This window comes from Ovis aries, chromosome 25 (assembly GCF_016772045.2).
Source record: "Ovis aries strain OAR_USU_Benz2616 breed Rambouillet chromosome 25, ARS-UI_Ramb_v3.0, whole genome shotgun sequence".
Taxonomy (NCBI): domain Eukaryota; kingdom Metazoa; phylum Chordata; class Mammalia; order Artiodactyla; family Bovidae; genus Ovis; species Ovis aries.
This window is the reverse complement of record NC_056078.1, coordinates 24,222,478-24,241,316: the sequence shown is the minus strand read 5'-3', so window position 1 is coordinate 24,241,316 and position 18,839 is coordinate 24,222,478. Positions and strand designations below refer to the sequence as shown.

The window sequence follows — 18,839 nt, the reverse complement described above, 5'->3', positions numbered from 1 at the left end:
TATTTTAAAAACAAGTATAGATTTGAGTCCTCCTAGGAAACTCAAGAGAAGCAAAACTTTATTGGATTTTTAAAGAGAATAACACAGGTGGCTACTTATAAATTTTGAAGGCTCAAAGGTTTAATATATACCAGCAATAATCAAATAGAAATTTGGTTTACAGCTTAAATTAAACATTAAATTAAATATAGCTGTGAGGATTATCTTAAGGGAAATGCATGTAAGTAAATCTTAATTAGTTGTTCCTAGATGGAAGGTCAGACATTAAAAGATTTTATTTTAGTTACCAATCTATTCCCCATTCTATATATACTTAGTTTCTAAAAGTTCATATGAAAGAATAAATGAACATTAAGTCATGAAAAAGACTTTTACATATGAAAGATAAATGTCCTTTTAAATTTAAAACTGTTCTGCAAATCTATAACAAAAAACATAGTACCAGCCTAGGAATGGTCTTCCTAATCAGTCAATGACCAACAACAGACAACTGGGGCAAATTTCCTGGTGGTCCAGTGATTAGGACTCCAAGTTTCCACTGCAGAGGACACAAGATCAATCTCTGGTCTGGGAACTAAGATTCTGCATTCAGTGAGGTGCAAGCAAATTAAAAAAAAGAAAAAAAAAGCTTTTAAAACCAAATACTAAATCAATACATAAAATAATAAGAATACGGGAGACACTATTTTTATAGTATTGCTGTGGAAACTGTTTCGGCTAAAATAAAAACAAAAAAAACCTATGTTCACTTAATCAAACATTTTTGAAATTTAGGAAGTTGGATAATTATTAGTATATTGACTTCACTCTTCTGCTTAACATGCTTCAGCAGGCACCCAATTTTTAACATCTTAACTCTTCACTTGGGTATACTCAAAATTGCTAAAAATCATTATCTCTAAAGGGGAAAACTAAGATGTGTTTTAAAATTTTAAATTGTTTTGAAATTTAATTTAATAAGGAGTTTTCATTTTCTACATGTAGAATTTAACACTGGATTTAATTTTACTTTTATTTTATTGTTCTTTTTAAATTAAAAAAAATTTTTAATTGAAGGATAATTGCCTTACAATATTGTGTTGGCTTCCAGCATACAACAACGTGAATCAGCGATAAGAATATATATGTCCTCCTATTTTTATTTCACAATTTAAAAAAAGGAAATTAAACAGTCCTTGTAATATTAACCTTAGTAGTAAAGATGCGAAGGTAACTAGGTTCCTGCATAAGCGCCAACAAAAATCCGCGCTCTGTGGAAGAATAGACTATAGTTAAAGCTGCTGCTGCTAAGTTGCTTCAGTCGTGTCTGACTCTGTGCGACCCCATAGACAGCAGCCCACCAGGCTCCCCCATCCCTGGAATTCACTAGGCAAGAATACTGGAGTGGGTTGCCATTTCCTTCTCCAATGCATGAAAGTGAAAAGTCAAAGTGAAGTCGCTCAGTCGTATCCGACACTTCGTGACCCCATGGACTGCAGCCTACCAGGCTCCTCCATCCATGGGATTTTCCAGGCAAGATACTGGAGTGGGGTGCCATTGCCTTCTCCATAGTTAAAGCTAGAAGCAACATTTATGTCAAGTGTGGGTTACATTACTCAAGAGAGATCACTTTTTGAGTTTATCCATAACCATGAGAGAAAATTACAGTTAAATTTTCAATACAAAATGATGGAGGCCATCCCTAACTCTGCAAACCCCAAATCATCCACTGATTAAGACCATTTAAATCTTTCTTCTCTTCCTTCCCTTCACTGTTCACCTGAAACTACCACATTGTAAACTGGCTATGTGCTATGCTTAGTTGCTCAGTTGTGTTCAACTCTTTGCGATCCCGGACTGCAGCCCACCAGGCTCCTCTGTCCATGGAATTCTCCAGACAAGAATATTGGAGTGGGTTGCCATTCCCTTCTCCCAGGGATCTTCTGGACCCAGGGATTGAAACCAGGTCTCTCGCATTGCAGGCAGATTCTTTAAAGTCTGAGCTACAAGGGAAGCCCCAGTAAAAAATAAGAAGTTAAAAAAAAAAAATTTTCAATATGTCCTATATATTATAGCTAATGAACTTCAACCCCATTTTTGGAGCGGTGGTGGTGATTAGATGCATGAGCAGTGTTCTGGGGCTGGTGTGCTGATTTATTTCTTAACCTGGATGATTTGATTTTGTAAAACTTCAGTGGCCTGCACACTTATGATTTGTGTAGTTTTGTGCATTTTATAGTTCAATAAAAACTTTCCTTAAAAAAAAGAATTCTATAAGCAAGTCAATTAGTTCAATTCAGTCACTCAGTTGTGTCTCACTATGTGCAACCCCATGGAGTGTAGCACGCCAACTGTCTGTCACCAACTCCCAAAGCTTGTTCAGACTCATGTCCATCGAGTCGGTGATGCCAACCATCTCATCCTCTGTCATCCCCTTCTCCTCCCGCCTTTAATCTTTCCCAGCATCAGGGTCTTTTCAAATGAGTCAATTCTTCACATCAGGTGGCAAAAGTATTGGAGTTTCAGATTCAGCATCAGTTCTTCCAATGAATATTCAGGACTGATTTCCTTTAGGATGTACTGGTTGGATCTCCTTGCAGTCCAAGGGACTCTCAAGAGTCTTCTCCAAAACCACAGTTCAAAAGCATCAATTCTTCGGCGCTCAGCTTTCTTTACAGTCCAACTTTCACATCCATACATAACTACTAGAAAAACCATAGCTTTGACTAGATGGACTTTGTTGCCAAAGTAATGTCTCTATTTTTTAATATACTGTCTAGGTTGGTCATAGGTTTTCTTCCAAGGAGCAAACAGCTTTTAATTTCATGGCTGCAGTCACCATCTGCAGTAGTTTTGGAGCCCCTCAAAATAAACTCAGTCACTGTTTTCATTGTTTCTACATCTATTTTCCATGAAGTGACAGGACCAGATGACATGAACTTAGTTTTCTGAATGTTGAGTTTTAAGCCAACTTTCTCACTGTCCTCTTTCACTTTCATCAAGCGGCTTTTCACTTCTTTGCTTTCTACCATAAGGAAGGTGTCATCTGCATATTTGAGGTTATTGATATTTCTCTCTGCTTCACTCAGCCAGGCATATCAAATGATGTACTCTGCATATAAATTAAATAAGTAGGGTGACAATATACAGCCTTGACGTACTCCTTTCCCGATTTTGAACCAGTCCGTTGTTTCAGGTCTGGTTCTAACTGTTGCTTCTTGACCTGCATAAAGATTTCTCTGGAGGCAGGTCAGGTGGTCTGGTATTCCCATCTCTTTAAGAATTTCCCATAATATCTTGTGATCCACAGAGTCAAAGGCTTTGGTGTAGTAAATAAAGCAGAAGTAGATGTTTTTCTGGAACTCTCTTGCTTTTTTCTTTGATCCAATGGACGCTGGCAATTTGATCTTACTATAAGCAAGTAAGCAAACATAAAAGTAGTTCTAATCGTACATTGGTAAACAGTAATGAAGAAAAATGTTTTATAACAGAAAAAGAAAGAACAATGAAAAGGCAAGTCAGTACCAATCCCTCTGGTTTTTGCCCAATTTTAATCACTGAAGTATTAAATGGCTTTTTCACATTAGCAAGATTTTGCAGACAAGTAGCCAGCCCATGACTGCCTGTTTATTATTCTGACACGGTAATACACATAGAGTGCCTGATCTGGGCACAGACATAAGCAGCACAATGGTGCAGCTTGAAAATAATCAAGGCAGGTAAGAGTCAAAATCTTGGAAAAAAGGAATTCATAAAAAGGGAAGTCTTTGAAGATACGTGTATAAGTCAAGGCAAGATGGTTTAAAAACCTTTAGACACATCAGCTTCATTTACAAAACACCCTAAAAACTCTTGTCACTTCATACCCAAGTAAGCAATAAAACATTCAGTTGTACACATTGTCACACCTGCTCTACTGACTAATAACAATCCTAGGTGGGGCAACCCATGAACTTGGGCCTGGTGTGAATTTCTCAGCATTGGAGTCATCTGTAGTAAAGGGAGTTAACAGAGCTTAGTGTATTAAAGAAACTGTATCGCCCTTTCCATCAAAATTTACTGAATAACAAGATATAACTACTCCCTGCCAAGACACAAAATGACAGAAGGAAGAGTTAGAAATGTCTGTCAAAAATTAACAAGTATGGGAAAGTGTTCAAGACTACCTGGTAAAGAAGAAAGATTTTGAAGAAAAGATTAAAACTGTTTTACGAACAAAGGCAAAACATAGTGAGACTGGCTTAGAAAGTTCTGATCCCAGTTAGAATATGTTTTTAGGCTTCCTATGTGTGACCTAACCCTAACAACTCCCTTCAAGAAAAGAAGGCAAGTGCACCATGATAAAAGTAAGATAAAATCCAACCACTAGGGACTTCCCTGGTGGTTCAGTGTCTAAAACTCCATGCTCACAATGCAGGGGCCTGTATTGGATCCCTGGTTAGGGAACTAGATCCCACATGCTGCAACTGAGACTCGTGAAGCCAAATAAAAAATAAACAAATAAATATCTAAAAAAGAATTCAACCACTATTACCACACATAAGTCTGCGCACACACACGAGAAAACATACATCAAATCACAAAATGCTAAATTTAGGTTAATGTTTAATATCAAATACAGGACAAATGTAAACTATGCAAGATGAAAAGTAAGTTTAAAACAATGCAACCTAAAAATTCTATCAGTGGTGTTGAAACTCTTGAGAGTCCCTCGGACTGCAAGATCCAACCAGTCCATCTTAAAGGAGATCAGTCCTGGGTTTTCATTGGAAGGACTGATGCTGAAGCTGAAACTCCAATACTTTGGCCACCTGATGCAAAGAGCTGACTCATTTGAAAAGACCCTGATGCTGGGAAAGATTGAGAGCAGGAGGAGAAGGGGACAACAGAGGATAAGATGGTTGGATGGCATTACGAACTCAATGGACATGGGTTTGGGTGGACTCAGGGAGTTGGTGATGGACATGGAGGCCTGGCGTGCTGCAGTTCATGGGGTCGCAAAGAGTCAGACACGACTGAGCGACTGAACTGAATCGAAATACTGTTATGCCATAGAAGGGATGAAAGAAAGAAAGAATCATCCAAAATCCTACCACTTAACCCAGCCACCTTGCTTTTTTGGATCACTTAGTCAAGGGGAAGCCAGCTGCCATGAGTATACACATTCATGTCTTGCTGGTGGTAGTGGTTTAGCAGCTATGTCTTGTCTGACTCTTGAGATCCCATAGGCTATAGACTACCAGATTCCTCTGTTCATGGGATTTCCCAGGCAAAAATACCTGAGTTGGAGTGGGTTTCCATTTTCTTCTCCTCATGCTTTGTTACTTAAAGGCAAATAAGTAAAAAAATATCAAACAGATACAAATTAACAAACCTATGTAAATTATCAGTGTCAAACATTGGGAATCAATCCCTACCACTTATTTCTACAAATGAGCAAGGTACTATGTAGGGGCAAACCACAAAAGAACAGTAACCATACCATAAGGAAATACATAAGGTGGGCAGATGGTTCTTAGGGTCTCTGAGAACCTAGCAATGTTGTATTTTTCACCTAGGTAGGAGCTTGTGTGCTCAGTTGCTCAGTTGCGTCTGGCTCTTTGAGACCCTGTGAACTGTAGCCCACCAGGCTCCTCTGTCCACGGGGTTTTTCAGACAAGAACACTGGAAAATGGGTTGCCATTTCCTTCTCCAGGTAGTAGATTGATGAGTATTCAATTTATAATTATAGGTAAACTCTAACTTTATTACCTTTTTTCTTGAAATATTCCATAATGAAGAATGTTGATATTTAACAGAATTATTTTGTGAATTAAGATCTACAGATTAACATTTTTTTGCCTTGAGAGAAGCTAGGGCTAAAGAAGATAGTTACTTTTTCAATGTCAATGTAGTATCTTTAACATATTGATGTGGGTTTCCCTGATAGCTCAGCAGCTAAAGAATCTGCCTGCAATGAGGGAGACTTGGGTTCTATTCCTGGGTTGGGAATATATCCGGGAGAAGGGAATGGTTATCCACTCCAGTATTCTTGCCTGGAGAATTCCATGAATAGAGGAGCCTGGCAGGCTACTGTTCATGGGGTTGCAAACAGTGAGACACAAGTGAGTGACTAACACTTTCACGTAGCATATTGATATTTTTAGTGAAGAAGAGATATTGAATTTTATGAATAGCCTGTCTCCAAGATGCCCCCAATCATCGCCACCACCTAATATTTTTGTCTCTGCATAGTCCTCTCCTACACTAAAGGATAGCTCCGTAGCAATTTCTGAGGTTAATGTCATAAATGACATTGTGGCTTTCTTGTTATATTTTGATTGACTCACCCTGGGGAAAAATAAACTGCTATGACTGAGAAAACACTTAAGTAGTTCTATGATAAGGGAGTGAGTCTTGGGACTTCCCTGGCAATCCAGTGGTTAAGAATCCTTCTAGCCATCTACTACATAACACATGGAACTCTGCTTGAAGTCATGCAGCAGCCTGGAAGGGAGAGGGGTTTGGGGGAGAATGAAAACACACAGAGGTAGGACCGAGTCACTTTGCTGTTCATCTGAAACTAGCACAATATTGTTGCTCAGCTATATGCCAATCAAAATAACAGGTTCAAAGTCTGGGGGAAAAAAAGAATCTGCCTTGCAGTACAGGAGACCTGGGTTCCATCAAAGGTCAGGGAACCAAGACCCCACATGCTATGGGACAACTAAGCCCGCATGCCATAACTAGAGAGTCCAAGCACTGCGACGAAATATTCCACATGAACGAGTATCCCAATTGCGACAACTACGACCCGACATATCCAAATAAAAAAACTAACTAAAGCCTCCTGCAAATGACATGGGACGTAGACTCTCTAGCAACTCCCTCTCCAGTCAAGTTCTGAAATGATAAAGACCTCTTCTGGAAGCACCCTCCTAAGTTACCTACAGACAGATTTCTGACTCACAAAATTGATGAGATAATAAATGTTTGTTGCTCAAAGCTACTAAATCTGAGTAATCTGTAAAGCACCAACAATAGAGCTCATCAAGAATAATAATTAAATAAGCCTTAAAGTGAAAGTGAAGTCGTGTCTGACTCTTTGCGACCTCGTGGACTGTACCAGGCTCCTCTGTCCATGGGATTCTCTGGGCAAGAATACTGGAGCAGGGTGCCATTTCCTACTCCTCAGATTGCTCTTATAAACCAGATAGATAACTTGTGTGTGTGTTTGTGTATGTTTGTGTGTGTGCGCGTGCATGCGTACATGCTCAGTCCATTAATTTGTGTCCCACTCTTTGAGACCCCATGGACTGTAGCCCACCATGCTCCTCTGGCCATGGGATTCTGAGGGCAATAATACTGAAGTGGAGACATCCCTGGTGGACCAGTGGCTAAGACTCCATGCTCCCAAATCAGGGGGCCCGAGTTGAATATCTGGTTAGAGAACTAGATCCCAAATGCCCCAACTAATACTTGGTACAGCCAAATAAATAAATAAACAGTTTTGTTTTTTTTTTTTAAAAAAAGAATACTGGATTGGGTTGCCATGCTCTCCACCGGGGGATCTTCCCGACTCATGGATCAAACCCGGGTCTCCTGCAACTCCTGCATTGCAGGTAGATTCTTTACCACTGAAACACAAGGGAAGTCAGAGGGATTTTAACATATCCCAAGTTAAACTACTTCAAAGGTTTCATATTCATGGACTAAAACTCATGACGGCCTAATAAAACCACTTAGGCTATTGCTTCTGCCAACATTTTACGTTCACTTGTTCCCATTCTCTACTTCCTTTACTTCACTAGATTTCTGATTATTAAAGAATGTGCTCTCTTCCTCGACCTTTGTACTTGCTCTTTTCTCTGCCTAGGAATGTTCTTCCTTGTGCTCCTAGCGGTATTCTTTGCATACAAGGCTCCTTCTTGTCACTCAGTTCTCAGCTTGAAAGTTCTCTCCCAAAGAGGCCTTCCCTGATGACCCTTAAGGAGAAAAACTCTGGAAGGTCTCTACTAAAGAGAGGAAAAAGATAAGTAGACCATGTTTAAAGAAATTTAAATTTGGAATTACTTTATTAGGATAACTGTATTCAGTGAAAAAAAGAATTTACTAGTTTAAATTTTAAAGGGGAATATAAATTTGTCATTATGTATTATATGATTGCACACCTGAGATACACAAGAGAAATTAATTGAAAAATAGGAAGCATGTAAAAAAAACACTACAGAAGGACAAAGAAAGACATCAACTAACAGAAGAGCATAGCATGTAGGATAAGAAGACTAAACATCAAAAATGTAAATTCTCCAAGTTCTCTTGCCAATGATTTCAATCAGAATATCAAAAGACACTTATTACAAAGACACGGGTGATTATAAACTCGTGTGGAAAAATAAACAAGGCAAGAAGAGTCAGGAAATTGCTGAAGGGTTAGCTCCATCAGATATGAAATACATTTTTAAACCCAAATAATCAGAATAAATTGATTATGATGCAGGAGAAACATAACGATGTGGTAGAATACAAAATCTAAATATGAATAAATATATCCATAGGAAGTAGATGAACAATTATTTAGGTAAGTAGTGTTGTTTAACTGGGTAGTCAGTTGAAAAAATTTAAGTTGTGACTAACATTTTACATATAAGAGGAATAAAATAGGTTAAGTGTATGAAAATGAAATAAAAAAAGAAAAATGAAACCATTCAAATATTATAGAAAGAAAATTTGAAAAATATTTATAAGCTAGAAGTTGTAAAAATTTTTCTAATTAAGATACACTAAAGCCATAAGGAAAGGCAACCCACTCCAGTACTCTCGTCTGGAGAGTCCCATGGACGGAGGAGCCTGGGAGGCTGCAGTCCATGGGTTCACGAAGAGTCTGACATGACTGAGCAACTTCACTTTCACTTTCCACTTTCATGTATTGGAGAAGGAAATGGCAACCCACTCCAGTGTTCTTGCCTGGAGAATCCCAGGGACCGAGGAGCCTGGTGGGCTGCCGTCTATGGGGTTGCACAGAGTTAGACACGACTGAAGCAATGAAGCAGCAGCAAAGCCATAAAAGCAAAGTTTTTCATTAAAAATTTAACTTAAATTTTCATCTCATTTAAAACAATCAGAATGTTAAAAAAATATGACAAAGAAGGACTCCCTTGGGTGTTCAGTGGTTAAGACTATGCTTCCACTGAAAGGGGCGTGAGTTTCATCACTTGTCAGGGAACAAAGATTCCCCCAAATTAAAAAACAACAATAAAAAAAGCAAACAGAAAACATATTTGCAACTTACCACAAATGGTTAATTTTCTAAAGACCCTTCTATAAAAATCAATAGAAGCCAAATAACCCAACAGAAAAAAATGGACAATGTGTATCATTTCTTACTTTAAAATGTTTTGAAACAACAACTTTTTCAAGAGTGAATAAAATATAAAAATAAAGATCACTAAGGTCCGTCTAGTCAAGGCTATGGTTTTTCCTGTGGTCATGTATGGATGTGAGAGTTGGACTGTGAAGAAAGCTGAGCGCCAAAGAATTGATGCTTTTGAACTGTGGTGTTGGAGAACACTCTTGAGAGTCCCTTGGACTGCAAGGAGATCCAACCAGTCCATTCTGAAGGAGATCAGCCCAAGGATTTCTTTGGAAGGAATGATGCTAAAGCTGAAACTCCAGTACTTCGGCCACCTGATGCGAAGAGCTGACTCGTTGGAAAAGACTCTCATGCTGGGAGGGATTGGGGGCAGGAGGAGAAGGGGACGACAGAGGATGAGATGGCTGGATGGCATCACGGACTCGATGGATGTGAGTCTGAGTGAACTCCGGGAGATGGTGACGGACAGGGAGGCGTGGCGTGCTGTGATTCATGGGGTCACAAAGAGCGACTGAACTGAACTGAACTGAAATCGCTGACTCGATGGACATGAGTTTGAGTGAACTCCGGGAGTTGGTGATGGACAGGGAGGCCTGGCATGCTGCAATTCATGAGGTCGCAAAGAGTTGGACACGACTGAGCGACTGAACTGAACTGAAACAGCGTTTAGGTTTATCTTCATCAAAACTCTTACATGTGGTGTTTGACTTGTTTGGGTTTATGTCGCGGAAAACCATGTAGCTTTCACAGCTGAGCTGACAAGAGTACACACAGCAAGACAAGAAGTTGATCCTTGGGAAACAGGACTTCACAAGCACTGACACCACCCTGCGGCAAGTGTCACTCAAACAATAACAGGAAGCAAGCTTCAGGGAAAAGTCTACACTTCTAGGGAGCATTTCAGAAAATTTTAGTTCTTGAGAAGCAAGATGACTCTAGGAATCATTCATTTTACTATAGAGTAAGCGAACTTTGGTCCAAAATGTGTTTGTGATAGCTGATATGACTCAGGGCCAGTTTCTTCCCATCTATACCATGAAATGACTGATTAAATCACACTTGTATCCCCAGTATCTAGCCTGGAGCCTGCCAATGAAAAGTTCTCAATAAACACAAGTTCCTTCACCTTTCTCATCCTAAAATTCTATTATCTTCCAAATTCACCCACACTGAACAAATTAAAGGCAGGTATCTTATTTGGGACTCGATTCTACTGCACAAAACAGAAAACTTCCTAATAGGTTTTGAAGAAGTGAAAAAAAAAATTCTGTTATGTTAGAGAAATCCAGGTTTAAGAAGCCTGAGGATCGGACTTCCCTGGTGGCCAAGAGGTTGATTCCGAGCTCCCAAAACAGGGGGCCCAGGTTCAATCCCTGATCAGGAAACAAGATCGTATAGCAGTTCTACTGGTATCAGATATGCAGGCTTCTGTCGTCTCCCCATCCTAACACGTTATCTTCCATTATCAAATCAATTCATAGTTTCACATGATTTCTGTATTTCCAACTATTGAACCCATGTTCTATAGATGATGAGGGAAAGGAGACAGATATAAAAGAGTACATTCTGTATGGTTCTAATTATACAGAAATTATCTAAAAGATCTTTATCGACATGGAGGTTAAAATCGTGGTTATTATACATGGAGTTACCAATGGGGAGCAGGCAAAGGGAGCCTTCAGGGGTGCTACAAAGATTTACATCGCTGTCTGGGGTAGTGTTATATGTGTGGAGAATCACTTGATATTTTGGCAAGACTGTGCACTCCAAATAGACTGAGGAAACTGAAAGTATTCTAACACATTTAGTGTTCACGCCCAGTTTTTGTGGTCATCACTGCGGTCACCTTCCAGAGGGTGGTTGAAAAATAACCAAGATAGGGATTTCCCTGGCAGTGCAGTGGTTAGGATCCCCTGTGCTCTCACTGTAGGGAGCATAGGTTTGATCCTTGGTCAGGGAACTAAGATCCCACATGCCAGATCAAAAACAAAAACAAAACAAAGACATAGAAGAGATGAAGGTGCACCAATTGTCCTGCTTCAGGAATAGCCAGGTTCAAACCTTTTTTTTTTTTTTTTTTAATGTTTTTTGTTCTTCTGAAATGGGCATAAAAATAATGACTTTTCCTTTTCCAAAATCTTAAGAGTTCCTCTGTGGGGATTAATGAGGCAATGTATGTCAAGTACTTAACATGATGCCTGATATTTAATGAAAGGTAGTGGTTACTGTTATTATTTATTATCATCATTATAGTCATCATTACAAACAAATAATAGGACAGGATTTCAAATGATCCTTTAGTGCAAATTTCCAAAGAAACTGGTCAACATAGTTGTGAATGTGAGTATCGTCCTGAAAATATACATTTGGCTAGGCAGGTAATGACTGTTTCTCTGTTGAGAACTTCCAAAAGAAGCTAAAACCAGTTGTTACCTCTGATAGCACCACAGTTTTAGAAAACTCAAAGTAGTTATAGAAATAATTTTGGAAATATACTGTAAAATTTTTGATTTTGCCTTCAATATTGCATGACCTTCAATAAGGTGGCCCCATGAAACAAATGGGCTTTCCTGGTAGCTCAGCTGGTAAAGAATTCGGCTGTAATGCAAGAGACCCTGGTTCGATTCCTGGGTTGGGAACATCCCCTGGAGAAGGGATAGGCTACCCACTCCAGTGTTCTTGGGCTTCCCTGGTGGCTCAGATAGTAAAGAATCCACCTGCAATGCAGGAGACCTGGGTTCAGTCCCTGGGTTGGGAAGATCCCCTGGAAAAGGGAATGGCAACCCATTCCAGAATTCTTGCCTGGAGATTTCCATGGACAGAGAAGCCTGGCAAGGTATAGTCCATGGGGTTGCAATGAGTCAGACATGACTGTGCAAGTAAAACACATACATATATATTTATTTACTATTTATTTATGGTGTCTAATTATAAGCGCACTCTACACTCTCTAAAAAGTAACAACAATAACAACAACAACAACAAAAACCTGGTAAGAATGATGACTCTAGATCACTACATACAGACTAGGAATGCCATACCGTTTTGTTCATTAACATAAAAGGCCGAGGCTAAGACAGATAGCTTCATTATTTCCCTGGGAATAAGGGAGGTGGGTATTTTCCTAGTCCATGTTTTCATGTTAACTTACTTAGTTTTTATATAGAGTAAATCCATTTTGCAAAATGTATAAGTACAAAATACTTACCCACTTAGCAACTGGACACCCGTTAGAGCTTTTTCCTTCTTTCCCCGTGTACACTACTATTTCTATCCTTATTGCATTTCCTTTTTGACCATACCTAAGTATGAAACACAGTGAAGGGAAAATCATTGAAATAAACTTTTAACATCTTTATGGGCATTAGATAAAGATTTACAGAAGCACAAAAATCAAACACTCTTCATAATAATAACTTTGTTAAATTTACTTGTGTGTGGCAGATATTTTTGTTGTACAGTTCTATTTACTTGTCCTTAAGGATCACTCTTTTTAAAAAATGTCCTGGCTCCAAGACAAGCAAAACCAATGTGAATATAGTGTTGACAGTGTTAATTTTAACTATTTCTATGATTATACAATAACATAAAAATAAGTATGTCTGCATTTAACAAAGACAGCCTTGTTTCGTGAGGGTCTTTATTGAGTTCCCAATGGCTCATGTGAATGACTTGGCAGGGACACCAGGACACTGGGCTTTTCCTGCTTCCTAAGAAACATCCAACTCATATTCCTGAAGGTTTTCCGTTCACCTTCTGTTTGTTCCCAGAGATCATAACTCTGCATTGAGTTAGGTCCCCAGTAATGAATGATTTTAACAGGGAAGCATATTTCCTCACCTATTCTCCATGATTTCCCTGACAGCAGCAACACTTGGTCCTGCCCCAAGGTGTGTATAATATGGGCCTTTGTCTTTTTGTATAACTCGATCTGTGGAAGGAATAAGATTATTAGACCCAAAGCTTTACAGAATTGCATAGGGGCGCGGAAGAGCTAGTTTTACTTTTTTTTTTTTAATTCAGAACAATGAATCTTGACAAGATTTTGGTAAGCTTTAGTAATTAAAAACTAGGACAATAGGCCCTGGAGTGTAACTTATCCCTTTTTTCTGCTCCTAATTAATCCATTCTTTCTCTAAGAATCAGAGGAGGAAAAACATATTTTAAGTTGTGGTTAACATTTATTCTCAGATCTTCTGCTTTAAAAAAGATCTATAAAAATTGAGGTAAGAAATTAAGTTATCCTAGAGCAATACATCTTAAAAGCTTTGCCTCAGAATCCTATTAAAATTGACCCCCCCCAAAAAAACTGAGCCCAACAATTGCACTGCTAATTTATTTTACTACACACATGCATAATTATTTATAATGCACGTGTACACAAGAATCTTCATTGTTACAATAATATGTAGTATCAAAAGAGAGAAAACCTGAATCTTTCAATTAAGTAATAGTTTAAATTTGGGGTTATTTATACAGTGGAATATGATATAGCTATTAAAACAATAGCATTTACAGACATTGAAAAATCCAAGTTAAAAAGCAAGCTGCAAAAGTAGTTATGTTTTAAAAGCCTTAAATTTTGTAAAACATAAAATTTTTACAAAAAAATTTTGTAAAAATAAAAATCACTAATATTAATTCAATAGAAAAGCTGTAACAGCTATTTTCCTCTTAAAAAAAGATATTTGCACCACATTTCTGTACAATTTGAGTTTTTGTGAGTATGAATTAAGTACTTCTTAGAAAATGTTATTTTTAACTTGGCCTCTGAGAATCATGTCTGACTAGAATCAATGGGGAATGCATGTCTACCCACACCAGAAGGTTATTACTTACCATTTTAATTGGATATCCAATACAACATAGGATTATTTTTGTGGCTACTTAAGCAAGATAGCAGTGAATAATTTTTAATTTATTGGAGATCTAGAGCAGGACTTCCCAGGTGTTTCAGCAGTAAGGAATCTGCCTGCCAATACAGGAGACATGGCTTTGATGCCTAGGTCAGGAAGATTCTCTGGATAAGGAAGCAGCAATCCACTCCAGTATTCCTGGGAAATCCCATGGACAGAGGAGCCTGACAGGCTACAGTCCATGGGTTGCAAAAGAGCTGGACATGACTTAGTGACTAAACAACACAACAATCTAGAGCAATGGTTCTTAATCAGGGATGGTTTTGCCAAAGGGAATATTTAGCAATATTTTGAGTTGTGACAACTGTATGCATGTATGTGTGTGTATTATTGCTAGCTAGTGAGAAGAGGCCAGGGATGCCACTAAACAGCCTAGAACAGATAAAGCAACAGATAACAAATACACAGATAGCAAAGAATTACCCCACCTAAAATGCCAATAAATTTGAGGAACTCTAACTACTCTAGTTTTCCAAGGACATAACACTTTCTTAGAAATCCTTTACCCTTGGATATGACTGGGATACTTTACCCTCACTTGGGATGATTTCTGAGTCTGCTCTTTTGTTTATCTTTTTAAATTCCCATCTCTACACAGTGAACTCAATAATCTCAAATGGAACAATTATAGGAAAACATGTAGCTGACAGTGTATTTATTATTACATAGTTCCAGGTCCACTGCAGATACTGAATAAACTTTGAAAGCCTGGCTGTCTCAATTCCTACAATGTTACAAGATAGGATGTATAATGAAAGAGTTTTCAAACTAGCTAATCATCTTATCAAAACTATGTATCGGGTTAAATTAGACTAGCTCAGGTCTCTACAAATTTATGGCATTTTAAAGACTTCTTTTCCATGTTTAATGACTTATTTCAAAAAAAAAAAAAGGTCTCTTTTTCAGATTTTTGATGCAACAGAGGATGGAAGTTACAAATACAGCCTCTGGAGTTGGAACTGCCTGTCTTTGAATTCCAGTTTAATCATTTACTAGCTATGAACTTCTCTGATTCAATCTCTTCACTTGTAAAATGGGGATAACAAGCCTTCCCTTTGGTGGGTTTTTGTTAATATAACAAGTTAAGGATGCAGCTGTTATGAGACTCGCAGGAAAAGATCTGGAATCGGAGCCATTGTCATCACTACACTCTTCTGTCCTTGGTCTGAGAATCTCTCTTTCCCAATCCAACCCCACTCAGACAGCGCTGTCACCCCTCCAGACCGTCCAACCCTTCTAAAAGGCTCTTCATTCTGAGAGGAGCCTCTCTTTGGTGCCTGGCATGAGGTAGGCTGTCAAAACAGTGCTGAATGATGGGCAGAATAATGGAAGGATTCATTTCAGAATATTAAACGCACTTTGCATAATCAAGAACTGAAAGTAATTGCTATACTTCACTGTTTTTTCGATTGTGGTTAAAAAAGTATATCAGATGGATATACTTACTCCATCCTTCCAATCAATCCTTTAACTACCCGTTCTGGAGTACCAATGAATCATTTTCTTCTTGATTGAGTTAGCAATTACACAGATACTTTTCTTATGGTTATTTAAGTTATACATGTATTTTATGTTCTCTGCATACATGTTTAAAATGTACAACTTAAAAATGCTTGATTTTAAACAAAAGGGCCTAAGGGTTGAAATTTTTCTGAATATAGGAACAATAAACTGTGATAAAGTATTAAGGGATTCATTCTTAAGATGTGCACAATAGACAATCTGAGAGACATCTAGCTTGAGCGAAATCCAATTTTCCACTTAAGAAAGTTTCTGGATTACCAGTTGCATTTCCCATGTATCTGAGCCACATCAAAGAAAGGTCCCACAGAAAAATGGGTATAGAATTATTTAGTCCATCCTAGCTAGAATATGGGAGAAGGCAATGGCACCCCACTCCAGTACTCTTGCCTGGAAAATCCCATGGACGGAGGAGCCTGGGAGGCTGCAGTCCATGGGGTTGCTAAGAGTTGGGCACGACTGAGCGACTTCACTTTCGCTTTTCACTTTCATGCATTGGAGAAGGAAATGGCAACCCCCTCCAGTGTTCTTGCCTGGAGAATCCCAGAGACAGAGGAGCCTGGTGGGCTGCCGTCTATGGGGTCGCACAGAGTCGGACACGACTGAAGCGACTTAGCAGCAGCAGCAGCAGCTAGAATATGAATGGGGCCAAAATGTCACATATAAAAACACAAATCAAACTTTACTTGATAAGGACTTGAGGCAATTAAGGCAAGAAAAAAATGAAACACTTCATGCACGTACTTACCAAGACAGTTGCAAGTAGGCAATTCAGAATCCTTCGTTGTGGACACAAGGGTTTTTGTAGAATTGGTGAAGAAGTTCATCGCATAATCATTAAAAGTTTTCTGTGCACTGTTTATTGGGGGAAATTCGGATGTTCCAACACTAGATGAGCAGACGTCCTCTTCATTTTTGGTAGAAACCACTGTAATTCCACCTGAACATACTACATTTAGGTTCCTGAGAATTTGTGCCGGGTCTGGTAAAGGGGTCTCATGAGAGATACCAGGAGATGTTGGCAGTCTCTGATGCATGAGTTGGTCTTTAACATCCTCTTGGAACTGTCTTTGGTCACTGCCATCCAGGACATTAGCACACTGGTTGGTTGGAGAGGCTGGCTGGAGTAAAGGATGAGCTTTCTGATTAACATTCACTGTTGGCTGTACCTGAGTATATGCATTTTCTGTAAATGCCTGCCCATTGGATTCTGTTTTTAACTGGATTATGGGGATAGAATCCAAGGGTTCAACCTTCATCTTTTCCTGTGCTAATTCAGGATAATATCTCTCAAATTTTATCTGAGCGAGTGGAGGAAATAACTTTTTGTGTTCTAATGCTGAACTTGTTTGAGTCAGTGGTTTCCATACTTTAGTTAGGGGAGGAATTTTTCCCAATAGAATGGGAAAATCATGTGGACCAAATTGACCAAATCTTTGAAATTTAGATGCTATCCAAATGTCATGTAATTTACTATACTCATATGACAACTGTTCCTGCTTTTTCTGATCATTTTCTTGACAACTTATGACCATGTGCTTTTTTTTCCGTCTATCTCTTGATGGAGTAGCTTTTGTCTTTTTCTGGATTGTGTTCTTTTGCTTTGTTACTGATGAGCCTTGATTATTTTGTACATTGGAAGGAGGTTTCTGTGGTGGTGTGCCCATCTCCTGGTTATACTTTTGCTGTACATTATATGCAACAAGGCTTATTGGTGTACTTTCGACTTTTTTGTCCTCTGGTTTCACATAATTGAATTTAATCATTGATGCAAGTTGTGTTAACTGTGCGGCAACATCTTCTTCTATTTTACTATGAACTGAATCTTGACATGATGAATCATCCTTTGAATCCAACTTGATGCTGTTGTCTAGTGACTGGTTACAATACTCTGATTTGCTAGTTATTGTGGTCAACGGCTGCAAACTCCTAGAACTGTCGAGAGTAATCCTACCTTGAGCAATATTTTTATTGGTATCAGTTTTAGATGAATTTGAATTTGGTATAAGAAGTGATATTGAATTTGTGACCGTTGAACTTTCCTGTGCCTTTGTGGATGCTTGGTCACTAGGTGAGCTGTTGTGTGACTTAGAAATGATATTTTGGCCATTGAACACTACAGCGTTGCATGAGCTTTGCTTTTCCAAAGATGGACAGTGATGAAGGCTCTGAGGCTCCCCTTTTAAGTTTGGGTCTTGGAGGTCTTTTCTCACAGAATACAGAATAGCTTTACAGCTGTTAAGCAAGCTAGCTGTTCTCTGTTCTGTTTCTTCATCCTTCTCTGACTTGGATGGAGAGGAATTTTCTGATGGGGCTTCTGACAGTTGTGTGAGAGCTTCTATTGCCACTACTTGTTCTAGTGTTAATCTCCTATCTTTCATTAGGGAGAGGAGACTTGGTTGAAGTGTTGATCCTTCTTTTAGATCTCTATTTGCTATAATTTCTAGGGATTTTGGTTGATCACTTTCATTGTGTATACTCGTATGACTATTTGAGTTGCAGTTCACAGGATCTGGGAAAGACTTACAATTAAAGCCAGGCTTCTGAATAACCAAAACATTACTCTTCCCCTTGAGATGATCACAGCTCCCACTAGTAGCAATGGTGCTCATGACATTGTTATGGTTTGCGGTGTCTTTCAGGAATTTATAAGGATTGCTTTCAAATGCCTTGCCAAGTTCTTCAATGTTGATTTTCTTAAAAGACAAATTTGTTTCAGTTGGTAAATAGTGTACATTTTTAATGCCATTTCTTACAGTTTGTGCAAACAATTTTTGAGGTTCAAGGAGGTCAGTAAGTAGAATTTTTTTCCTGTCATCTTCAGAGTTTTTCAAATTTTCAACTTCGGTTTTAATTGTACTAAATTCTCCTTTGACATGATCAGTTAAGTGTGATTTCTTGTTTTGTGTCCAATTCTCCACTTCAATACCTGTCATACTTTCTTCATTTTTAGTTACATTTTCTAAGGGACATGAATTCAATTCCAATCTCTGTTCTTCCTCATGAGCACAACTACTGTATTCCATGGATTCTGACTTGGGGCCATTTACCAGTTTGTTGTCAAAATCTGC

At 38.5% G+C, this 18,839-nt stretch overlaps 1 protein-coding gene across 4 annotated transcripts in view; it reads right to left on the bottom strand.

The window, feature by feature from the left end:
• Positions 1 to 18,839, bottom strand: part of TET1 (tet methylcytosine dioxygenase 1) — a 139,926-nt gene that overhangs the window by 32,804 nt on the left and 88,283 nt on the right. For all 4 annotated transcript variants that reach the window (XM_012105197.4, XM_004021627.5, XM_060406848.1 and 1 more), the window contains 3 exons: positions 16,517 to 18,839; positions 13,172 to 13,262; positions 12,540 to 12,633 (listed from right to left, as the gene is read on the bottom strand). In XM_012105197.4, coding sequence (XP_011960587.3) covers positions 12,540 to 12,633; positions 13,172 to 13,262; positions 16,517 to 18,839 — 2,508 coding nt within the window. The remainder of the gene's footprint in view (positions 1 to 12,539; positions 12,634 to 13,171; positions 13,263 to 16,516) is intronic.